The sequence below is a fragment of the Oncorhynchus nerka genome, linkage group LG4 (assembly GCF_034236695.1).
Source record: "Oncorhynchus nerka isolate Pitt River linkage group LG4, Oner_Uvic_2.0, whole genome shotgun sequence".
In the NCBI taxonomy this organism is placed as follows: Eukaryota; Metazoa; Chordata; class Actinopteri; order Salmoniformes; family Salmonidae; genus Oncorhynchus; species Oncorhynchus nerka.
In genome coordinates, this window is record NC_088399.1 from 71,832,503 (window position 1) to 71,858,860 (window position 26,358).

The following is a 26,358-nucleotide window of genomic DNA, read 5'->3' on the forward strand; positions in this document are numbered from 1 at the left end:
CAGAGCCCCATAGGACAGCTTCGTTTCACACAGTCATCTCTCTCTCCCACCCTTCCTTTCCCTCCTTCTCTTTCAAACAGCCATCTTTCTTCATCAGAGAACACACACAGAACATTGGACCCGCAGGACTCATTGAGCGCTGCCCAAATCTCTACTCACTCATCTAAATGAATCTAGGCTCATGCTGAGAAACCAAAGTGAATCCCAGATCTCTCCCACAGAGAACCAAAGTGAGTCTGGGCGTCTGAAAAAGAATTACTGCCACAATAACCCATATCGTTTAGTGAGGGACAATTTACTATTTTACTGCAGAGGCACAACAAATAAATTAACGGCGCATGGACATGGGGTTTACTGCATTCATAGATGCCAGACTTTAAATAGCACTTTACATTCAAGTCATTTAGCTGGGCTTGATTGAGCTTTCCTGGCACAATGGAACCAATGCAATAGTCACTGACAAACCACACAGTGTAAAGATCTGCCAATGATCCTAAAAGGTCATCAGAGGTGTAGATAATAGTTGATGTGTTTCACCCACTCACACAGACAATAATACATGAGCTGTGACTGAAACCAGCAGACTCTTGATAGCTCAGATTTCACTATCACACACTCGATGGGCCCTGTCAAAAGTAGGATGTCCGTTAGGAAGCAGCCCCAGTGAGTCGCCGTGTTGACAATACATCAGGCTCTAAGTGCCTGGTCTGGATCGATAGAACCACAGATGCATACAGGCCACGCATCCCTGTCTGCTAATATCTTAGTATTCTTCATTCTTATGTGTGGGCCATTAGAGAATCAACTTCTCTATTCATCAGCCGCTGACGCACACCAACGCACGCACACACACGCACAAATATGCACACAGACACACACCGCGACACACCCACACCGCGACACACGACACACCACTCTCTCAGCACTGCACAGAGCCTTGACCCTACCTCATTATGACTATCAGTATCTGGCTGGACTCACAGGAGAAAGGGGAAATGTGGGGAAGAGAGACAGAGGGGCAGAGATAGAGAGAAACAGAAAGAGAGAGAGGGGCAGAACGAGAGTGAGAGAGAAGGAGATGAGAGAGAGAACGAGATAGAGGGGGAAAGACAGAGGGGCAGAGATAGAGAGAAACAGAAAGAGAGAGAGGGGCAGAACGAGAGTGAGAGAGAGGGGGGAAAGAGAGAGGGGCAGAGATAGAGAGAAAAGGAAAGAGAGAGGGGAGCAGAATGAGAGAGAGAAAGAGAGAGGGAGAGAGAGTGGGGCAGTGATAGAGAGAAACAGAAAGAGAGAGAGGGGCAGAACGAGAGTGAGAGAAAAGGAGATGAGAGAGAGAACGAGAGAGAGGGGGAAAGACAGAGGGGCAGAGATAGAGAGAAACAGAAAGAGAGACAGAGGGGCAGAACGAGAGTGAGAGAGAAGGAGATGAGAGAGAGAACGAGAGAGCGGGAGAAAGAGAGAGGGGCAGAGATAGAGAGAAACAGAAAGAGAGAGGGGAGCAGAATGAGAGAGAGAAAGAGAGAGGGAGAGGGAGTGGGGCAGTGATAGAGAGAAAACGAAAGAGAGTGAGGGACAGAGAGAGAGAGAGAGAGAGAGAGAGAGTATTATTTTGGAACTTTAGTGTAATGTTTACTGTTCATTTTTCACTTGCTTTGGCAATGTAAACACGTTTCCCTTGCCAATAAAGGCCTTATGTTGAACTGAGAGAGAGAGAGAGAGAGAGACAGAGACAGAGACAGAGACAGAGACAGAGAGAGAAAGAGAGAGAGAGAGAGAGAGAGACAGAGAGAGAGACAGAGACAGAGACAGAGACAGAGAGAGAGAGAGAGAGAGAGAGAGAGAGAGAGAGAGAGAGAGTATTATTTTGGAACTTTAGTGTAATGTTTACTGTTCATTTTTCACTTGCTTTGGCAATGTAAACACGTTTCCCTTGCCAATAAAGGCCTTATGTTGAACTGAGAGAGAGAGAGAGAGAGAGAGAGAGAGAGACAGAGACAGAGACAGAGACAGAGACAGAGACAGAGAGAGAGAGAGAGAGAGAGAGAGAGAGAGAGAGAGAGAGAGAGAGAGAGAGAGAGAGAGAGAGAGAGAGAGAGAGAGAGAGAGAGAGAGAGAGAGAGAGATGGTATCCTCAATGAAATGATCAGACAACAAATTCCAATTGGCTATACTAAAACTCTTTAACATCATCCTTAGCTCTGGCATCTTCCCCAATATTTGGAACCAAGGACTGATCACCCCAATCCACAAAAGTGGAGACAAATTTGACCCCAATAACTACCGTGGAATATGCGTCAACAGTAACAGTAATCCACTGCATTATCATTAACAGCAGACTCGTACATTTCCTCAATGAAAACAATGTACTGAGCAAATGTCAAATTGGCTTTTTACCAAATTACCGTACAACAGACCATGTATTCACCCTGCACACCCTAATTGACAACCAAACAAACCAAAACAAAGGCAAAGTCTTCTCATGCTTTGTTGATTTCAAAAAAGCCTTCGACTCAATTTGGCATGAGGGTCTGCTATACAAACTGATGGAAAGTGGTGTTGGGGGTAAAACATACGACATTATAAAATCCATGTACACAAACAACAAGTGTGCGGTTAAAACACAAATTTCTTCACATAGGGTCGTGGGGTGAGACACGGATGCAGCTTAAGCCCCACCCTCTTCAACATGTATATCAATGAATTGGCGCGGGCACTAGAAAAGTCTGCAGCACCCGGCCTCACCCTACTAGAATCCGAAGTCAAATGTCTACTGTTTGCTAATGATCTGGTGCTTCTGTCACCAACCAAGGAGGGCCTACAGCAGCACCTAGATCTTCTGCACAGATTCTGCCATTCCTGGGCCCTGACAGTAAATCTCAGTAAGACCAAAATAATGGTGTTCCAAAAAAGGTCCAGTCGCCAGGACAACAAATACAAATTCCATCTAGACACTGTTGCAGTAGAACACACTAAAAACTATACATACCTTGGCTTAAACATCAGCGCCACAGGTAACTTCCACAAAGCTGTGAACGATCTGAGAGACAAGGCAAGAAGGGCATTCTATGCCATCAAAAGGAACATACAATTTCACATACCAATTAGGATCTGTCTAAAAATACTTGAATCGGTAATAGAACCCATTGCCCTTTATGGTTGTGATGTCCGGGGTCCGCTCACCAACCAAGAATTCACAAAATGGGACAAACACCAAATTGAAACACTGCATGCAGAATTCTGCAAAAATATCCTCCGTGTACAATGTCAAACACCAAATAATGCATGCAGAGCAGAATTAGGCCAATACCTGCTAATTATCAAAATCCATAAAAGAGCTGTTAAATTTTACAACCACCTAAAAGGAAGCGAGTCCCAAACCTTCCACAACAAAGCCATCACCTACAGAGAGATGAACCTGGAGAAGAGTCCCCTAAGCAAGCTGGTCCTGGGTATCTGTTCTCAAACACAAACAGACCCCACAGAGCCCCAGGACAGCAACACAATTGGACCCAACCAAGTCACGAGAAAACAAAACAAAACTCCCATGTCTCCTGGGTGAAATACCACAGTGTTCCATGACAGCAGCAATATTTGTGACCTGTTGCCGCAAGAAAAGGGCAACCAGTGAAGAACAAACACCTTTGTAAATACAACCCATATTTCTGTTTGTTAATTTTCCCTTTTGTACTTTAACCATTTGCACATCTTTACAACACTGTATATATATACAGTACATAATATGACATTTGTAATGTCTTTATTATTTTGGAACTACTGTGAGTGTAATGTTTACTGTTCATTTTTATTGTTTATTTCACTTTTATATATTATCTACTTCACTTGCTTTGGCAGTGCTAACATATGTTCCCCATGCCAGTAAAGCCCCTTGAATTGAATTGAAAGGGAGGGGGGAGGAGTTAAGAGAGAGAGGGGGTGTATAGATAGACACTGACAGAGCCAGGTGAGGGAGAAGGGGAGAGGGGGTGTTGGAGAAGGAGAGAAAGAGAGGGAGAGAGAGAAAGAAAGAGAGCGCTTCCCTCTCTCTCTAGCTGCTACAGCACCAGTTCAGTTCATCTCATGAAACTCATTGAGGTAGAATTGCACACTTCTCTATGCTGCATCCCTGCCCTGTTCCCTTCCCCGACCTCAAAGGGAATACATGCAATCAGCAGCTGGCTGGTTTGGTGGATGGCTGGCTGGTTGTCTGACTGTCTGGCTTGCTGGTAGGCTTGATTGCTGGTTTGTTGGTTGGCTGGCTGGCTGGTTTGTTGACTGGTTGGGTGGGTGGCTGAATGGCTAGCTGGCTGGTAGAATGGCTAGCTGGTTTGTTGGCTGACTGGATGACTGACTGGCTAAAGGATTGCAATAAAGATAGGATTTGTTGGGTCATTCATATTTCGGGAGTCTTGTTTTTAATTTATATCACTATGGGAGTTATTTACTTGGAAGAGTACAGGAGGAGGGATGGGGAAAAAATGGACTGCTGGTCATGCACATAGAGAGAGAGAGAGAGAGAGAGAGAGAGAGAGAGACAGAAAGAGAGACAGAAAGAGAGAAAGGGAGGGGCAAGATAAATTAAGAGAGCGAGGAAGCGGGTGGGGAAATAGAAATATGGGAATTGATGGAAATTGATGTAAAATATATCACTAGCCACTTTAAACAATGCTACTTAATACAATGTTTACATACCCTACATTACTCATCTCATATGTATATGTATATACTGTACCCTATATCATCTACTGCATCTTTATGTAATACATGTATCACTAGCCACTTTAAACTATGCCACTTTGTTTACATACCCTACATTACTCATCTCATATGTATATACTGTTCTCGATACCATCTACTGCATCTTGCCTATGCCGTTCTGTACCATCACTCATTCATATATCTTTATGTACATATTCTTTATCCCTTTACACTTGTGCGTATAAGGTAGTAGTTTTGGAATTGTTAGGTTAGATTACTCATTGGTTTTTACTTCATTGACGGAACTAGAAGCACAAGCATTTCACTACACTCGCATTAACATCTGCTAACCATGTGAATGTGACAAATACATTTGATTTTATTTGATTTGAAATAGACAGAGGCCGGTGAAGGAGAAGGGGAAAGAGAGATAAAGAGGGGGGGAGACAGAGAGAGAGATAAATAAAGAGGGAAGAAGGAGGCGAGGGAGAGGTAGAGAAAGAGAGGGAGATAAAGAAAGAGGGAGAGAAAAAGAGAGGGAGGGAGGGAGAGAATGAGGGAGAGCGAGAGGGGGAGAGAGAGAGAGACAGAGAGAGAGAGAGATTAAAAGGAGAGAGGATGTAGACTAAGCTATTTGATATTGGCAGTCACGGTGGGCTTGATAGCATCGTAAATATTTCATAGTAAAGTTCCCCCACATGTCCGCTACCCACACCTGCAACACCCTCATCTCCAATATCCACACAGGCAAAGAAGGGAACAATCTATCTATCGCTGCACACAATGTAAAGGGTGGATTTGTTCAAAGGAACAGAATCCTCATCAGTTCAAGGTTGTGACAGTCTTCCTATTTTCTTTACCTGCTTCCTCTTGTTGCAACCAAGTAGAGCTACAAAGAGAATGGGGAGAGGAGGGAGGTAGACATAACACTTCCAAAAAACAACAGTGACGTGAAAATCAAGGCCAGGCTTGTTGAAACTAGTGGGGTGCTGCTGCGTTGTGCCTACCGCTGTCTGTCTCTCAGGCTACAGAGGTGTTTCATCATCCAAGCAGAGAGATGGGGGAAATAATAACACACACCAAACTCTGAATGTGGATCACAAAAACACTGGGAGGAGGGAGGGAGGAGGAGGAAGAGGAGGAGGAAGAAGAGGGATAAAAGCCAAGTACACAGCAGGATGGGTACAGAGAATTCATGGAAGGCAATGTTGGCGGTTGGTTCGGTGGGGTAAAAAATAAAGAGCATTCACTGATACATTTGAACATGAGCTTCCCTCTCCCCCTAGCTGTTACAGCACCAGTTCAGTTCATTTCGTAAAACTCAATGGTGCAGAATTACACACTTCTCTATGCTGCATCCCTGCCCTGTTCCCTTCCCCGTCCTCAAAGGGAATACATGCTATTAGCTGGCTGGCTGGTAGGCTGGCTGGCTGGCTGGCTGGCTGGCTGGCTGGCTGGCTGGTTTGGTGGCTGGCTCTGTTCACAAATACAAACAGACCCCACAGAGCCCCAGGACAGCAACACAATTAGACCCAACCAAGTCATGAGGAAACAAAACAAAACTCCCATATCTCCTGGGTAAAATACCACAGTGTGCCATCACAGCAGCAATATTTGTGACCTGTTGCCACAAGAAAAGGGCAACCAGTGAAGAACAAACACCATCGTAAATACAACCCATATTTATGTTTGCTTATTTTCCCTTTTGTACGGGAGCTGGCTGGCTGGTTTGGTGGCTGACTGGTTTGTTGGTTGGCTGGCTAGCAGACTGGCTGGCCGACTGGCGATAAAGAATTGCAATAAAGAGAGGATTTGTTGGCTAATTAATATTTCTGGATTCTGGTTTTTAATTTTTATCGCTATGGGAGTTGTTATTTATGCTTTTAATTTGTACACTGACAGCCTCCATCGATCCACACAAGTGTTTAAATTAATTCAACAGCTTCAGAAACAGTCGTTAGAGAAACAGGAACGTGTTGTACAATTATTGTCCACAATCTTCTGTTGATGGATTTGTTTTGGTTAATAAAGTGGGATGAGGGTGGAATGGTATTGATTGGTATTGACATTGTGGAAGTAAAAGACAGTAATATATGACCTGGGATCCAGTGGACCTTGTTCATCTAGTAGGCTGAGGGAATTGGGGACACACAACTGCATGTAGCATATATGAGCTTGTGCATGGTTGCACCATATTCTCAGTATGTGTGCATATAGGTGCGCCTCCGTGTGTCCGTGCCTGTGTGCCTGCAGGCCTGTGTGTGCATAGTTGGATTGGGTTGAGCGGTGAGAAATGGGGTGCACTTGGGTATGATGGACAGAGAGGGATTGAGTGATGAAGGAGAAGAGGAAGGAGGTGTAGAGGAAGGGAGACCGAGTTGGAAAGAGATGAAGGGAATGTGAAAAGCAAGATACACAGAATTAAGACAGAGAGATTAAGAGGAGGGCAGTAGCGTTTGAGAATTGGAGAGAGAGGAAGAGGAGAAAAGGCGAAAGAAAGAGTGTGAGAAAGAGAGTTCTACGCCTTCCGTCTCCTGGCTTGGTTCCATCCCCCTGTCCCTCGTCTCTCAGAGCCTGTCCAGGACTGATTGCACCAAGAGCCATGAATATTCAGAGCTCAACCAGAGAGAGAGAGGGGGGGGAGATAGTTAGATAGAAACACAGAGACAGAGGAGAGAGAGATCAAGGGAGAAGTGGGGAGAGGAGAGAGATCAAGGGAGAAGTGGGGAGAGGAGAGAGAGAGACAGAGACAGAGGGGAGAGAGACCAAGGGAGAAGTGGGGAGAGGAGAGAGAGAGATAGAGACGGAGAGGAGAGAGACCAAGGGAGAAGTGGGGAGAGGAGAGAGAGAGACAGAGACAGAGGAGAGAGAGATCAAGGGAGAAGTGGGGAGAGGAGAGAGAGAGATAGAGACGGAGAGGAGAGAGACCAAGGGAGAAGTGGGGAGAGGATAGAGAGAGACAGAGACAGAGGGGAGAGAGACCAAGGGAGAAGTGGGGAGAGGAGAGAGAGAGACAGAGACAGAGGGGAGAGAGACCAAGGGAGAAGTGGGGAGAGGAGAGAGAGAGACAGAGACAGAGGGGAGAGAGACCAAGGGAGAAGTGGGGAGAGGAGAGAGAGAGACAGAGACAGAGGGGAGAGAGAGAGAGAGACAGAGGAAGAGAAAGACAGACAGAGTTAGAGAGAGAGACAGACACCTCAGTCTCAGGGCCACTGTGATCACTCTCTGTCTTTATCCCTCTTTAGTCTTCAGTGCTGCAACATCTATTGACTTTGTTCCCAAGCAAGATTTCACAAAACGAGGAGGAGAACGTCTTGAGAGCTTCATCAAATGTTTTGATAGTGTTTGCTGCTACCTCTTCATTTAAACTCAATCACCTCATCTCTCCCTCTTTAAAAGATCAAAAGACTGGGACAGTTCACCTGCCACTGATACAATCCAATCAAATTTGATTGGTCACACAAATATTTAGCAGATGTTATTGCGGGTGTAGCGAAATGCTTGTGTTCCTAGCTCCAACAGTGCAGTAGTATTTAACACTTTCCAACAATGCACACAAATCTAAAAGTAAAATAATGGAATTAATAAATAAAGTAAACCATTTTTAAAGTAACCAGTGATTCCATGTGATTCCAGGGCAGGAGCCTCTAAGGTGCAGAGTTAAGTAACCGGGTGGTAGCCGGCTAGTGATGGCTATTTAAAAGTCTGATGGCCTTGAGATAGAAGCAGTCTTTCAGTCTCTCTGTCCCAGCTTTGATGCACCTGTACTGACCTCGCATTCTGGATGATAGCAGGGTGAACAGGCAGTGGCTTGGGTGGTTGATATCCTTGATGATATTTTTGGCCTTCCTGTGACATCGGGTGCCGTAGGTGTCCTGGAGGGCAGGCAGTGTGACCCCGGTGACCGCACCACCCTCTTGACAGCCCTGCGGTTGTGGGCAGTGCAGTTGCCATACCAGGCGGTGATACAGCCTGACAGGATGCTCTCAATTGTGCAACTGGTTTGAGCCAAACTTCTTCAGCCTCCTGGGGTTGAATAGGCCCTGTTGCGCCTTCTTCACCACACTCTCTGTGAGGGTGGACCATTTCAGATTGTCTGTGATGGGTACGCCGAGGAACTTGAAGCTTTCCACCTTCTCCACTGTAGTCCCATCGATGTGATAAGGGCTGTGCTCCCTCTGCTGTCTCCTGACGTCCACGACCAGCTCCTTCATTTTGTTGATGTTGAGGGAGAGTTTATTTTCCTGGCACTACACCACCAGGGCCCTCACCTCCTCCCTGTAGGCTGTCTCGTCATTGTTTATACCAAAGTAACAAGATTCCCACCTACACTCTAGTCAACAAGAAACATCTGAATAGTCTACTATTACTTGAGGCAGAAACAATCAATGGTAATAGCACTTCACTGACTGCTCTCTTCTTTGTGATCGCTGTGGAGGGCTATAGCTAGCTCAGTCTCTGATCAATCTCCAGCTACAGAGCACATAGTCTATCTCTCTCCTCCAGTCTGTGTCCTTCTGGCCCCTGGGGGCCTCTCAGTGATACCTAATCTCCATCTCAACACCCTCGCTCCCACTCCCCCATATCTCTCTCTCTCTCTCTCTCTCTCTCTCTCTCTCTCTCTCTCTCTCTCTCTCTCTCTCTCTCTCTCTCTCTCTCTCTCTCTCTCTCTCTCTCTCTCTCTCTCTCTCTCTCTCTCCCCTTCTCTATTTTAAAGCCCTGTGAAGCAGTCCCGTTCTCTTTTCTTCTCTCTCTGCTCTTTATTCTCTCTTCACTGTCTGTCTGTTCCTGGCTGTTGGTCAGGGTCCAGTGGGGCCGATCTGTTGGCTGGGACTGCGGGACAGTGATCCTTATCTGTGGGATTGGATGAGTGGGCCCTCTGGGGCCTTCACTAGCACTTTGAGCCGTGACAGAGAGAGAGAGAAAGGGAAAGGAGGACAGAGGGGGAAAGAGTAGAAGATAGATCATGGCAGAGAGGGGGGGAGGACTAGAGGACAGAAAAGGAGAGGAGAGGGGGAAAGGGGGAGAGCAAATGGGAGGCATTGAGAGTCAGGCAGGCAATGCGCCCCGCCCCAGGCTGTGTTCTATTCTATTCTGTTCTGTCCCCCTCTTCACAGTGCAGCAAGAGACTCATCCCTGCAGGGCAGGATTAAAACCCTGCACCAGTCATCCTCTCAGTCTTTTACCTGCCTCATTACCTGCAGCAGAACCTCGTACTGCTCTATGGGACCAACAAAGCAGTCTGTCTGCATACCCGGGGGGAGACTTAAGACGTCACACCCACAGGTCTTCATTTCCACTTATATGCCACACCACACCCAGGCTGCTTCAGCGTACACACATTATCTGGGTGGTAAATTGTACCGCTGTTTTCAGACAGACTCAACAAACACAGTTCTACTTTCACCAAACCACCATCCCAGGCAAGGCTTGGTCTGATTGGTTATTATACCCACGCCCCCATATCCCATATCCCCTTCCACCGTGAGAAAAACGTGGGAGACTGTAGTGGTGGTAAGAGAACCTTTTGATGTTGCAGAAGAGAGGAAGAAAATCATTAACTCTTAATCACTTGGGGTTGTGTTGTTGGCGAGGCCTAGGACAGCAGAGCTGAGGATACTACCACACAACACACAGCATTGATCCACACCGGAGCCTAATCTCATTAAGTATGTGTTGATTTATTGAGATGGGTCTGGGACCAGGCATGGAGCTCTGAGAGGAGACCAAGGTTATGGAGGAAAACACTCCTCTACTTAGGGTCACATGGAATTGAGGTCAATTGACTGTTCAGCCAACCCACACTCACAATCCTTTACTGCTGCCATTGACACACACACACACACACACACACACACACACACACACACACACACACACACACACACACACACACACACACACACACACACACACAGCTGTTGGCTTCTCGTTAAAGGGCGTTTTGGAGGAGGGCAAACGAGAGACGGCTAGAGGTATAAATCACAGGATTTAATGAGCCTGCCTCCAAATAGCCCACCACACACACACGCGCACACACACACACACACACACACACACACACACACACACACACACACACACACACACACACACACACACACACACACACACACACACACACACACACACACACACACACACACACACACAATAGCCATAACAACACCATCAACTAAACACAGGGCAGAACAAAGAGATATTGATTGCTCTGCTGCACTGGGGGACATTAAGTCATACAGGTAAATACACGACAAATACACTACTATACCACATTTATATTCCCATGTTGTCACGATGACATAGTGCAGCAGTACCCGCTCCTCTGGGACAAACTGGTAGTTTGCACATATTTTTTCTATTCAAGCAGCACAAGCACAACAGATGAAACTAATCAAGGACATGATGTTTCCCAGGTAGCAAGCATGTGGTGGCCCACTAGTGGCTGGTCTCTGGCATAGTTTCTCAGCTGCAGTATAGAACATACTCTATGTGTGACGGCTCTAAAAGCAAATGTTCTGTTCTCAATCAATCAACCAACCAATCAACCAGGTAACCTAGGGAATAAGAGCATTGGGTCAGTAACTGATAGGTTGCTGGTCCAATCCAGAGCCAGCAAGGTAGAAAAATCTGCCATTCTGCCCTTGAGCAAGGCAGTTAATGCCAAACAACATCTTTGCCGATGATGTTGATCAAGGCAGACGTGCAACTATAGTTTTCCTTCACAGAAAATACATTGGTGCAACACATACGGCAGAAAATAGATACATTTTCATCAGATGACAATAGAAGTGCAAAGCTATTTGGCTGGCAGCCACACAAGTAAATGAGCTTAAGATGAAAAACCAAGGGCTTTAAAAAAAAATAAACAATCCATGGCATTCATATTTCTAATGTTTAGGCATAGCATAGAAAGAATGAGGCCAGCTACAGGTCCTAATGTTTTTTCTTAAAGTTAATCTGGCATTTTACTGGAGAAAAATAGGCTGGCTACAGCGAGAAAAGTACTGGAGAAAAGTATCTCCACATCAGTCAGAACGCTGTCTGCTGATAGAAACCTGTGAATTCTCATCCGAGTTTAGAAGTGCAACTGAATCACAAAATTAGTCTGATGCATTTTACATCTGTTTTTACAAAATGCAGCAAGGTATTTCTTATAAGATGCATATTTTGTCCCTGTGTAAAAAAAAAATGCAGAATTCCCTAAGTTTAACTTGGCATATACTAGTCTGTGGAGCGAAAGCTGGACGTAGTCTTTTTATTTTTAGAAAAACATCCAAAATGACCAGTGTTCCTTGAATAAATCACATACAGTATCACCAGCAAAGCACCCCAACACCATCACACCTCCTTTTCCATGCTTCATGTGGGAACCACACATGCAGAGATCATCCATTCACCTACTCTGTGTCTCATAAAGACACGGCGGTTGGAACCAAAAATCTAATTTGGACTCATTAGAGCAAAGGACAGATTTCCACCGGTCTAATGTTCATTGCTCGTGTTTCTTGGATAAAGCAAGTCTCTTCCTAATATTTCTGTCCTTTAGTAGTGGTTTCTTTGCAGCAAGTGGACCATGAAGGCCTGATTCACGCAGTCTCCTTGAGGTGTGTCTGTTACTTTAACTCTGTGAAGCCAATATTTGGGCTGCAATTTCTGAGGCTGGTAACTCTAATGAACTTATCCTCTGAAGCAGAGGTAACTTTGGGTCTTCTTTTCCTGTGGCTGTCCTCATGAGAACCACTTTCATCATAGCACCCAAGCTAACTTGCTAGCTACGTCCAGACATCTGTGAGAGAGAGAACAGCTCACTGAACATTACTCGCCCTAGCAGAGCTGGTTAGGCTATTAGGTTATCCAGAGTGTTGTTGACTGCAACTGTTCTGTCAGATTGTCCATTTGTAAATTCAGAGCGTTTCGTGTTCAGAGCGCACAGAGGGCGCTCTGGCCGATGAGTTTAGTGACGTTTACTGACACCGGCCATATTCAACGGGTGTTGAGCGTTTGTAAATTCATCAGTTATTCTGTGCTCTCTGGCACATTCAGACGAGAGTGCTCTGAAATCGGAGTAGATGGCCAGACTGAATTTATGAACTCACCCGAAATCATTACTTGCATAGTGGAGTCTTTGTTAAGACATGTAGCTAGCTAGCTAGCTAGGTAAACAATGAACCATAAATACAGCACATGTAGTTACTACCCTGCATGAATCTGCAGGTAGCTAACCAACCAGGTTCATTGTTAGCTAGCTAACATTAGGCTATAGCTAGCCAAGTAAATGGCTCTTTCTGTCAAAATTAGAAACATGTCATATCTGATAATGTAGCTAGCCAGACTATCTTACCCATATACATCATTCTTGGTGGATGCGTCTCCTGTCGGATGCCATGGTTGCCCTTAGTGTGAAGATGTAATCCGATACCACTGATTTCAAAACTCAGTCCTCCAGAAAGTGGAGAGCAACACTTGCAGTTTTAATACACAGTACATTTTTTTTAAACTGCGTTAGACAGGATGACCTAGACACACTGACCAGCTTAAATAGACAGAAGCATGCTAGAGTATATGGCAGACCAATCCAAACTCATCTCTCGACATGTCCAGCCCACTCATTATTTCAGCCAATCATGGATGCCGGGAAGCTTGCTCGCTTTTTCTTTGGCTAAACTAACTAGGCTTGTAATTTGACAATGTTATTCATATTTGCAGATGGCATACATGTTTGTATGTTCGAGAAGGCATTTCTGCCCAAAAACACATTCAGATTTTTTTTTAAAGTTTACGTCCTAACGGTTCGCCTGTGAACAGGTCACAACTGATTGGCTCAAATGTATTAAGGAAAGAAATTCCACAAATTAACTTTTAATTACAAGGCACACCTGTTAATTGAAATGCATTCCAGGTGACTACCTCATAAAGCTGGTGGAGAGAATGCCAAGAGTGTGCAAGGCTGTCATCAAGGCAAAGGGTGGCTACTTTGAAGAATCTCAAATATAAAATATATTTTGATTTGTTTAACACTTTTTTGGTTACTACATGATTCCTTCCGTATGTGTTATTTCATAGATTTGATGTCTTCACTATTATTCTACAATGTAGAAAATAGTAAAAAAGAAAGAAAACCCTGGAATGAGTAGGTGTGTCCAATCTTTTGACTGGTACTGTATGTAAAACTTTATGAGCTGGATTGCCTGTCTTTACAATTAATTTATTTTCGTTTGCACTCGGTAGCATATTTAGCTAACATCCTAAATGGAAATGTGCTATTACTTGTGCTCATTTTGTTAGCATTCTGGTAATCAACACCCATTGCGCATTTTTTTGCACCCCCTTGTGTACTAAGCTGGTAATATCATAAATCCTGGGGTGAGAGAAGGACGGTATGACGATATGAAAATCTGGAATCCCCTAGCTTCACCTGGTGCCACTCACCCTAACCCTCACTTGGTTATAGAGCCATATTACTGTCAATGTAGCATTAGCACAGCATTGTCTCTCCCCTGGTATTTGCTGGGCCTGGAAGGTGCTAACGGAGTAGTATTAGACATAGCATTACTATACTGTATGTATTAACACAGCAGATGTATTATTAGCGCTCACCTGGTATTCGCTGGGCCAGAATGTGCTGACGGCTAGCTCCACCTGGTGCCACTGGCGTCCATGTGACCCGGAGACGTTCCACACGGCACTGCCCCGCGGCCCCCCATTGACCCGGATGTAGAGCTGCAGTTCCCCGGGGGAGTGGCCGTCGCGGCTGTACAGGAAGTAGCTGAACTGGATGCAGTGCGTGTCGTTCTCACTTAGCGAATGGAGGAGGAGGTGGGCCCGCTGCCCCGCGGCATGCTGGGACGAGTTCACCATCATGAACGAGCCTAGGGGAGAGGAGGGAGAGGAGGGAGGAGACCGGGTCAGATGATTATAACAGAATTCCTGTCAACAGAGACGTAACTTTAGGGATATCTCCTTCATGATTTGAGCAATAGTCTGAGTTGAGGTAAAGCCTGACCATACATACCAAGTTAGGATTCAACCCTCTACCTTTCTCTGCTCTACCTCCGTCTCTACCACAGGCGGCCGTTAGCACCTAAATTGGAGAGGACAGGCTCATAATAATGGATGGAACGGAATAAATGTAATGGTATTGAATACATCAAACACATCCTTTGAAACCATACCAGCCATTATTATGAGCAGTCCTCCCCCCAGCAGCCTGCTCTAGTCCCTACCTCTCTTTCCTTCTCTCTTCCTCTCTCTCTGGCCCTCTAAGGGCTTCTTTGTCTGCCACAAGGCCTCAGATGTCCCCTGTTCAAAGCTCTGTGTGGTGGACAGACAGCAGGGCTGTAGCCTGTTTCCTGGCCATCACACGGGTGTCAAACAGACAATCTGACAAACAAAGACAGATATTTGCCTTTACAGCTGTCCACACACCGCAGTGGAGGAGAGAGAGTGAGAGAGAGAGATCAACAGAAAGAGAATGACTAAAAGAAAAAGAGAACGAGTGATAGGGAGATGTCCATGTTGATCACACCAGATTAGGGACAGTTTTCATGAGGGAATCACAACAGAGTATCATTCTAACCCTTCTAAACCTTTCTAATCTTCTAAAAATGATCAATGGGTCACAGTATTGGATCCTGTTACCAAAGGAATCTTCTAAGTGCTTTAAAGACACGGCTGTAGTGTATTCCCTATGGAAGGGCAAGGCAGGTTGGGTAATGTAGTTGAATGAGTGTGTAATCAGGGACTCAGTGCCGTGCCACTCCTACTACCATTAATCACACTGACACTGTTATTAGGCTGCAATGGCAACCTAGGGAATACTTTGAACACCAGAGATTATGCACGCACACACACACACACACACACACACACACACACACACACACACACACACACACACACACACACACACACACAACACACAAAAGTGCGATGGGCTCAGGTCCAAATCCCACTGAGTGAGAGCTCCCCTCCCTCCTTTCTCCTCCTCCTTTTCCCTCTCTCCTTCTCCTCCCTTTCTCCTTTGCAGGTAGAGTGATTAAGATACTAGAGCTCCTTTGGGACCTTATCTCTCTCTGTCCCTGGCCTCAGCCTGGCGCTGGCTGCCTTCATAGGGAGGAGGTACAGCATGTGACCTGTCTTTATAGCTTCAACACTGTGACCTCAACATGCCTTTCAGACAGGCTGCTTTTCCTCAACACCTTGCCCTCGGGTTGCACAATTCCAGTAACTTTCCCAAAATGAAATGGTTTTCCAGAGATCCAGGTTGAACGATTCAGGATTTCCTGCTTATTTCCTCCTGATTCTGGGAATCTTCCATCCAGGATTTCTGAAAAACCTGGGAATTTTGCAATCCTACTTTTGCCCATATCAGAGTAGAAAAACACACCCAATAGAAGGTAACACAGACAAAAGCTTGTGCTGGTTCATTGAAACCCTGGTATTGTCAGTTTGCTTTGCTTGCTCATCCAAAGGGGAGGAGTCACAGTCAGAACAAGGAAGAAATGTAAGAAAGTTCAGAGTTCTTTGCATCAAAAGTTTTGATTCCCCAAACCAACCATGACCTACATCAGCCAGGTCACAGCACAGGGCTGCTCAGTGTTCAAAACCTTGAATCCGCTCTACTGTCCAAAACATCCCTACATCCCTTTCCTCTCTCTTTCCTGATCCGTCTGGACAAAACATCCCTCTGGTCTCTTCTTTCATCCTCTCCTATCCTCTCTTCCCTGACCCCGACCCTGAACCCAGCCTGGACATTCCTACTAGCAGCTTCTCTTTCTCAGGGGGACTCGCAGGCAGTATTCTCAGAAAACATTGATCTTCCCCTTGCTTTCCATAGAGTCTCACCAACATCCAGAGCTGGACCAGGGCAGGCATTGACTTGGCCTGTACTGGCCCCTGGGTCCTCACTGCCACCATGCCTCTGATGTGTGGAGACTCCTGAATGCTTGTGGGGCCAGGAGGCTAAATTGCTTTTCTCGCTAGATCAGCACAACACTGAACTACCTCTCCCTTCCCTGTTTGAGATTTGAGACCAGGTAACAGGCCTATGTGTGTGAGAGGGAGATCTGCTATGAGGAGGGTATGAGACGAGTGCTATGACCAAAAGATAGAAAACAAAGATATTAGCTGGAATTTAATTGACCCTGCAATGTTAACGCATTGTCTTGTTTACAAACTGCAACACAATCTCATACAATTATTTATCTGAAAACAGGAAGTTTCTAGTTGTTGAACAGTGGTGGAAGAAAGACTTAGACATATTTTAATCTTCAATTGTTCTCTAACTAATTCTGATAGGCCTTGGAGCCGGTATGGAAATCAAATTGAGATGTATTCGAGTCTATCTATCTATGCATTACATTATTACACTGACTGAGGCAGCTATACCTCTATCTCACTGTTGAAAGCCACCTAGTGGTGACTTAGGAACGACACTACGGCATCCATATTAGGAAATCCATCAGTTATCAGATGAAACTCAACTGACAAATGAGGGACTTGCTAAGATGGAGTCTGTAGGCGACAAACAAAAAAATAACGGAATCATATTATTTTTCACCAAGAGCTAATATGATGAACTGTCTGGGACATCTCTTTCAGAGAGTGTTAAAGCTCAAGGTGAGCGTAAAGACATGGGTTCATTTCTGCTAAACATACCAAATGATCATAATTCACCTGAGCTTGCTTGAGTCAGTTAATTTGATTAATGTCTCAATTAGCACGTCATTGATAGCATTTCTATTAAATAAAATGCCTTCCGTGTCCATCCTTGAGGAGCAAGACACACATACAGACACATAGAGGCAAGCGCACACACATTGAGAGGCAAACACACACAGAAACATACCCAACTTGGGTTAAAAATATAAATCCATAAAGGCAGATAAGGCGCCATCTATTTCCTCTGGGACCCTGGGTAGCCCTGCCAAGGATGAGGGAATACACACACACACACACACACACACACACACACACACAATCACATAAAACACACACACACCCCCACACACAATCACATAAAACACACACACACCCCCACACACACAAGGGAACATACATTAAGAGATTAGCGCACAGCCCTGAATCCCTGCACTTCCTATCAGAACGTCAGATATAGCGTAGGATGGGACCCAGAGTCACAAGTGTCACTGCTTTTATCACACACACCAGGAGGAAGGGGAGGAGGATGGAGAGGCAGGAAGGGAGAGAAGGAAAAGAGAGAGAGAGCGAGAGAGCGAGAGAGGGTGAGAGAGCGAGAGAGAGAGAGAGAAGAGAGAGAGAGAGAGAGAGAGAGAGAGAGAGAGAGAGAGAGCAAGATATAGAGATGAGGAAGAAAGAGGGGGTGGGAGAGGTAGGAAGGAAAAGAGAGAGATATTTTCACTATATTTTCACAATTTTTCTGAAGCGTTTCTGCCTTTGCTCCCATCAATAATGTTTTGTATAACTCAGCCATGCATATAAGCCAGAAAATTCCATCGTTCACAGTATTACTTCAATGACTTCCTGTTATTTTGAATCATCTTGGTGTTGGTGTGAGTCCAATTGGCCTTGATTATTGTGTGCGTGCGTGCGTGCGTGCGTGTGTATGTGTGTGTGTGTAAGAGAGAAGGTCAGCCTGGATCTTTCTGTTTTTGTATTTTTCTGTTTCATTTGTTTGTGTTTTAGTTGTTTTATATTATAACCTCAGGCTACCATCACCTGATCTCTGAAGGGCGGTAGAGGTGGTGATTGGGAACTCGCAGACTTGCCTTTCTGTTTGTCTTTGCGCGTGTTGCTGTATTGTGTAATCTGTATCGCTGGTTGGCAGGGTACTGAGGTCGCAGGCCTGTGCTATGTTTGTTGTGTTCACTGGGGCCGAAAGGCACCGATGCAGATTCTGCCATTTACAAAGTGACACAGTGCTTATGCTGTGGAAATGGGAAATGGGCTAACCAACACCAGCTGCTCATGAATGTGACATAGAGAGAGAGAGAGACTCTAGCCACACACACACACACACACACACACACACACACACACACACACACACACACACGCACAACTAACTTCCGTACACAAACAATCAGAGTCCGTCTGGCACTTGGGCTGGGAGATAACGTGGTTCCCAGGGTGAGGGCCGGGATCCAAACAGACGACCGGGACTCGGCTCAAAAACATGCAATCATTACTAAACTTCAAGGTATTGACTTGATATTGATACTATATAACGAATGACACAGCCTCTTCCGCTGGCATAGTAAATATCACAGCTAGTCACTGTAAGCAAGGCTATACTGTAGTTATACCAGCATCGTCAACAAACACACACACCCACGCAATTATTCACACACACAAAAGCAAACACACACACACAGACACACAATCTGTCTCTTTCTCGCTCCCTCTCTCTCTGTTCTGATAACATTTGGGCTGACACTACTGACTCCCCTCTCTTTCTCAACTCAGCACCAACACAGTAACTCAGTGAATGTATTAAGGAATCCTCTCTCTCTCGCTCTCTCTCTCTCTGACAGAGTTCATTGCAGAGCCACCTGTTCTAGCAGCATGTCTCCTCAGGGACCCACCATGGAGAAAAAGGGAGCAGTGTGCCCTGGTTGAGAAAAGGAGAGGAGGGGAGGGACACCGAGAGACAGAACAGAGAGTTCATTCTCTAAATGCCTGCAAGGTACTGAGATGAAACAAGTGGTAGATCACACATGTTTGACGAAGAGAATGAGAGAAATAAAGAAAGAGAGAGGAGAGTGCTTCTGGGAACGAGAGGAGTGTTACAGTATTGAGATGCTTTGGTAGACAGGGGGAGGGGTTGGATAGGGTTTCGGGTTGCTGGCTGGCTGGGTTGGAAGCTGGCTGGGTGGTTGGTGTCTGGCTGGCTTGCTGGCTGACTGGGTGAGTGGCTGACTGGCTGGCTAGTAAATCAATATTGATTTCTGCAGAGAGAATATACCCTGCCTGCCATCCTCAGTCCAACGGACACGACTCAATTCCACTCATGCCTGTATGGCTGTTCACTTTTCACACACAAAAAAACCCATCTATAAATCACTATGCCCTTTCCTTGATCTCTTGGCTCATAATGGATATGATTGAATAAATGGTGACATCCAGAACCAAGCTAAATGGATCAGCTTGTACAGTCTGTACTGTAACAAGGATCTGGAAACAGGAGAACGAGACAATCTCTTAAATTTGTGTATTTTTCTAAAACCACAGCGGAGACACAGAAACACCTCAGACATCAGGTCTCTGTGGAGAGGAGACATGGAGGAAGAAAGAAGACACTAACCATGTCCTGTAAGGAGACTGGGTTAGGTGGGAAGAGGGTGAGCTATTACAGGGCTCTGCAACACGTGTTCTCAGGTAGAATAACCTGAGACTGGTTGATAAAAACAGCCCTGAGATGAGAGAAGAACTGTATGGAACAGCCTATTTCTCTGTCTGTCCGTCTGTCCCTCTCTGACTATCAGTGACACTGCAGTGCGGCTGATGCTCAGCCCAGGTATGAGGTCTGCCAGTATGGACCAGGGCCCAGTGCTTCCCCCACTTCCCATCCTCCCCCCACATCCAGTCGGTGCGATAAGACAGTATCAGTTACAGCCCAGCTGAGTGCCCGCATGTATGTGCATCTGGAGTAGACCAGGGAGTTGCAGAGAGAGAGAGAGAGCAGGGGGAGAGAGTAGAGAGAGAGATAGCAGAGAGAGAGAGAGAGAGCAGAGAGAGAGAGAGCAGAGAGAGCAGGGAGAGAGAGTAGAGAGAGAGAGCAGAGGGAGACAGCAGAGAGAGTAGAGAGTAGAGAGCAGAGAGAGAGAGAGAGCAGAGAGAGCAGAGAGAGAGAGCAGGGAGAGAGAGCAGAGAGAGCAGAGAAAGAGTAGAGAGTAGAGAGAGAGCAGAGAGAGAGAGAGAGAGAGAGAGAGAGAGAGCAGAGAGAGAGCAGAGAGAGAGAGCAGAGAGAGAGAGCAGAGAGAGCAGAGAAAGAGTAGAGAGCAGAGAGAGAGAGAGAGAGCAGAGAGAGACAGAGAGAGAGAGAGAGCAGAGAGAGAGAGCAGATTACCTTGCATGCAGATTACCTTCAGGCAGAGGGGAGAGAAAGGCCCTGGCCAGAGACATGTTCACAACCTGGCCCCACATAGATCTGAAAGGATTAGATAGGTATACGCAATATCACAGTAGCTCTTTACTTGGATGAGCCAGATAGGATTTTCCCTATATTGTGTATCCAATCCCCTGTGCCTAAGCGGTACAGATAGGGGTTAATTCTAGAAAGAGATAAAGAGTATATCCTACATCCCTCTTCACCCAAATAAGTATAACATCCGCTTGACCCCAAGCAGACACCATGGAGGGGTCTTATGAGTGGGAGAGAGGAGGGTAGCGAGACTGAATAGGGGCTAGGCTTAGGGGTCAATTAATCTGAACCCGAGTGCATCAATTTGACATTATACCATAGTAAGTGTCAATCTGTGGCCTACATCTTCACCATAATAATATTAATCAGATCCAAACCAGTAACTTGTCTTAAATATATCTAGCAACAAGTAATAACTGTTGGGTTAGTTGCATGTTTTGGGCATTAGGGGGCACACTCTACTTGCCCTATAGAGGATATGCCACACTCTACTTGCCCTAAAGGAGGATACGCCACACTCTACTTGCCCTATAGAGGATTTGCCACACTCTACTTGCCCTAAAGGAGGATATGCCAACGCTACAATTGCCTGCGTCACTCTTTAATCCTATTCCAGAACACACGGCACGCTTTAAAACACAAGGTGGTTTACATTTGAAATCTATCACTGAATCAATGGGGTGAATTTGGGGCACCAGTCTAATCTCAATGAATCAAATCAAATTTAAATCCCGTTGAGAGAGCAGCTCAACGGCCAAAAAAGGCACAACAAAAGGCTGAATGTGCGCTTTTCAAAGAACGTCCTCATTCAGCTCGCAAACAGAAAGCATCCAATGAACTTTTCAAAACATCCTCGCTCAGATCTGATTGGTTTCCTCAGACACAAAGCCTCACTTTCAGCCAATGGGCTTGGCCGGTGTGTTTCAAAAAAGGCCAACCAAAACAGAAATTACTTCAAGTTTGTTTATCCCCCTCAGTCTTTCAGAGGCACGCACTGCTTACTTATTCATTAGCAGTCACTCTACCAAACACACACACACACACACACACACACACACACACACACACACACACACACACACACACACACACACACACACACACACACACACACACACACAGAGAGAAAACCCATCACTCAGACAGATACAACTGAAAGACGTGTGTAATCCAGAATCTTAATTCACATCCTGCATAGCCACAGTTTAATGGGAATGGCTTCGAGCAAATAAAGCCGTTGGAAACTGAAATCAATAGTCATAAATCAGCATAATAAGCATCTCCGGCTGAGGAGGGGAAAACACACGCTGTTCTATCAGTTCATCAAACGTTTGCGAGCGTCACGCACACACACACACATGGAAAACACCCTGTTCTCTAGTCCATCAGGCGTTTACGAGTGTATCTCCTTAATCATCGCCACATCCACTATGGACACCTGCCTACAAATCATCAGTGATACGGATGAACCAATGAAAGCCCAAGGAGGAAACATAGACTTGAGGAGGCCCATTAATAGAACTGGCCAGTTCCTCAGGCTGGTACGCACAGACATTCAGCATCGCTAAGTAATTAAAAACAAACAGTTTTCTTACTTTGTGAGAAGCTAGAGGGGACAATATTAGTGCAGAAATATGTCAATTATCCTCTTTATTTTCTGTGCAAAATGAAGGATATTGCAGTGTAACAGAATATGCAATTCAAAGCAAATGTTGAATTTACCGTGTTTTCTACATAATCAAACACCATATCTGAAGTGTAAAGAAAATAGTCTGCTTGTTTAATTGTTCATCTGTATTTGTATTTGTATTATGGATCCCCATAATGCCAAGGCAGCAGCTACTCTTCCTGGGATCCCAGCTACATTAAGGCACTTATACAATTTTAAAAGCATTACAATACATAACAGATTTTACAACACATTAAGTTGGCTCCCGAGTGGCACAGTGGTCTAAGTGGCTCTATGTAGTACTGTGCACCTCCCATAGTCTGGACTTGTAGTCATGGCTCTATGTAGTACTGTGCACCTCCCATAGTCTGGACTTGCAGACTTTGAAGAGAAGATGTCTTGTATAAAACATTGGTTTCAGTCTATATGAGAGTCAGAGCTGATTCAGACTGACTGCTGCTGAACAACAAACAGCAGGGGTATGTACCATACAGTACTAAATCACAAATGGCATCATATTCCCTATTTAGTGCAGTATTTTTAACCAGGGCTCATAGAGTTCTGATCAAAAGTTGTGCGCTATGTATGGAATGGGGTGCCGTTTGGGACGCAGACCTAGGTAATTCCTGACGTCTGCCATCCTTGTTTACCCGTTCCCTTGGCCCCCTAGCATGGTCCAGAAATGTCATGCAGACAACAAGACAACAATAGCAGGGACAGTGGCTGTGACCTATAATAACAGCCTGGACAGGGCAGTGTGTGGATCGAAGGGAGGGTTAGGGGGGAACTTGTTTGCCTGCTGTTGCTGGTCTGTGGAGACGCTGGAGGGGGTGGTGACACACATTTTCCCTGAAGCACAGCTAGGCCCAGCCTCCTCCTCCCACCAGCCCCCTTACAACCCAAGCAGTGTGGTTAGGGGACACAATCTGGTAAAGAATCCAATGAATCCATGGCAGAGAGGGACACACTCTGAGAGGAGAGAAGGGATCAGAATAGAGAACTTACAGACTCTTTGAGAGGAGTGAAAGAGAAAGAGAGAGGCAGAGGTAGAGAGCATGCCACGAGGGAATAGGAAATTGAACATTACTGTCCTTCCACCTGTCAGAGAGTGTGTGTGTGTGTGTATGTGTGTGTGTGTGTGTGTGTGTGTGTGTGTGTGTGTGTGTGTGTGTGTGTGTGTGTGTGTAGTTGCGTGCTGTGCGTCCTGTACTGCACAACCCTCTGTTGTGCACCAAAGGATTTTGTGGTATATAAATAATGTAAGTGTGTAATAGTTGTGGTATAAAAATAATGTAATGCTGTGTAATAGCTGAGCCGTTTGATTCAACACCCGTCAGTGACACTCTCCTGGGGATTACAGAATTCTAATAGAACACCAACTCAGGCAAGGTCATCATTACAGTTCAGCTCCCCACAGGGAGTCAGAGTCAGCAGCTAGCAGGATACAGGGAGTCAGCAGCTAGCAGGACACGGGGAGTCAGAGTCAGCAGCTAGCAGGACACGGGGAGTCAGAGTCAGCAGCTAGCAGAACACAGGGAGTCAGAGTCAGCAGCTAGCAGGATACAGGGAGTCAGAGTCAGCAGCTAGCAGGACACGGGGAGTCAGAGTCAGCAGCTAGCAGGATACAGGGAGTCAGAGTCAGCAGCTAGCAGGACACGGGGAGTCAGAGTCAGCAGCTAGCAGGACACGGGGAGTCAGAGTCAGCAGCTAGCAGAACACAGGGAGTCAGAGTCAGCAGCTAGCAGGATACAGGGAGTCAGAGTCAGCAGCTAGCAGGATACAGGGCGTCAGAGTCAGCAGCTAGCAGGATACAGGGCGTCAGAGTCAGCAGCTAGCAGGACACGGGGAGTCAGCAGCTAGCAGGATACAGGGACTCAGCAGCTAGCAGGACACAGGGAGTCAGAGTCAGCAGCTAGCAGGACACAGGTGAGTCAGCAGCTAGCAGGAAACAGGGAGTAAGAGTCAGCAGCTAGCAGGACACAGGGAGTCAGAGTCAGCAGCTAGCAGGACACAGGTGAGTCAGCAGCTAGCAGGAAACAGGGAGTAAGAGTCAGCAGCTAGCAGGACACAGGGAGTCAGAGTCAGCAGCTAGCAGGACACAGGGAGTCAGGTGCTAGCAGGACACAGGGAGTCAGCAGCTAGCAAGAAACAGGAAGTCAGAGTCAGCAGCTAGCAGGACACAGGGAGTCCGAGTCAGCAGCTAGCAAGACACAGGGAGTCAGCAGCTAGCAGGAAACAGGGAGAGAGAGAGAGAGAGAGAGAGAGAGGGGTGGGTGATAAAAAGGAGAGAAGAACAGAGGAATGATTGCAACAGTTAGTGAGAGTAGTCAGAGGGGCTAGCTAAGACAGAGCTGGAAAGGAGATAGACAGAGGGGGAGGGGGGAGAGAGAGAGAGAGAGAGAGAGAGAGAGAGAGAGAGAGAGAGGTTCTCATCACTGGGGTTGTCAATGTTTTTGAAAGTCTTTCTCTCCTTTTCCGCATGGACCTGTTAACAGCGGGACTGGAGATCCAAGGCCCGTAGAGAGGTGATCAATCAGAGAGTTGGTCCTGCAAGGCAAACGTCGTCCTGACAGGGCCACTACACAGCTGCTCTCTACTTCGCCGCATCCTCCAAAACACCCGCCTGATGACAGTGACGAATGAGGAAACATTCAAAGTGTTTAGGAGTCTCTGACTCCGCTCATCTACATAATAACTGCCGCATGGCATGCTCTCATCTCACTCCTCCTCTCCTCCCCGCTTCTCATCTCTGATGTACTCCATTCAACTTCTACCTCATCTTTCTTTTCCTTTCACCGCACCCCTCTTCTTTTCTCTGCTCGCTCTCTTTCGTGTTGACGTATCTGTTCGTCATCTAATCCTTGGTGCCATGTAGGCTTGGGCGGCATATACCGTATACCGGTGTATTTGGAAATAGCCAGGTCTAGCCAGTTATAACTATTTCTTTAAAAAATATATATACGTTTGGATATCTGTAGGTACTTTTTCAGTAAATACCTTCAGTCAACTTGTGCAATACGTTCAGTGATGGAAAAAGTACCCAATTGTCATACTAGAATAATTTTTTAAAATCCTTATGTTAAGCAAAGCAGACAGCACCATTTTTCTTGTTTTGAAAATGTATGGATAGCCAAGGGCACACTTCAACACTTGGACATGATTTACAAAAGACACATTTGTGTTTAGTGAGTCCGATAGCCCAGAGGCAGTAGGGATGACCAAGTGTTCTCTTGATTAGTGTGTGAATTTGACAATTTTCCTGTCCTGCCAAGCAATCAAAATGTAAAGAGTAGTTTTTGTTGTCAGAAAACATCTGGAGTAAAAGGTACAATCATTTCTTTATGAATGTAGTGAAGTAAAAATAGAAGTTCTCAAAAATATAAATAGTAAAGTAAAGTAAAGTATAGATACCCCCCAAAAATGACACCACTAAATACATTACATTTACATTTACATTTAAGTCATTTAGCAGACGCTCTTATCCAGAGCGACTTAGTTAGGATAGGAGTTAAAGAAGATTTACGTCTTCATTTCACCTTCATACGGTTGTCCTCAGTCGCGTGATGTTTGTTAACAAGCACAGAAATATAAGAGACCGGTGCCTTGCGAGTCATTCACTGTTGGAGTCATTCACTGTTGGAGTCATTCACTGTTGGAGTCATTCACTGTTGGAGTCATTCACTGTTGGAGTCATTCACTGTTGTGCAGCACACACCGGGTGATCTCGTTACAGCCGGCTAGATATCTTAGAACTATTCAGTTAACTGCGTAAAATGTGCAAAATGCCCTGCAGTTGTGCATTTGGTTTGCTAACGTAGCAGCTAGTTATCTATCTAGCTATGTAGTTAGCTTCTTCGAAAATCCTGCT

At 45.7% G+C, this 26,358-nt stretch overlaps 1 protein-coding gene across 1 annotated transcript in view; it reads right to left on the reverse strand.

Annotated features, from left to right (window-relative positions):
* The window catches only part of LOC115128545 (receptor-type tyrosine-protein phosphatase U-like), a 285,266-nt gene that overhangs the window by 113,808 nt on the left and 145,100 nt on the right, over positions 1–26,358 (reverse strand). Inside the window, exon 3 of the mRNA XM_065017796.1 lies at positions 14,296–14,567. Within this exon, the coding sequence (XP_064873868.1) occupies positions 14,296–14,567 (272 nt within the window). The remainder of the gene's footprint in view (positions 1–14,295; positions 14,568–26,358) is intronic.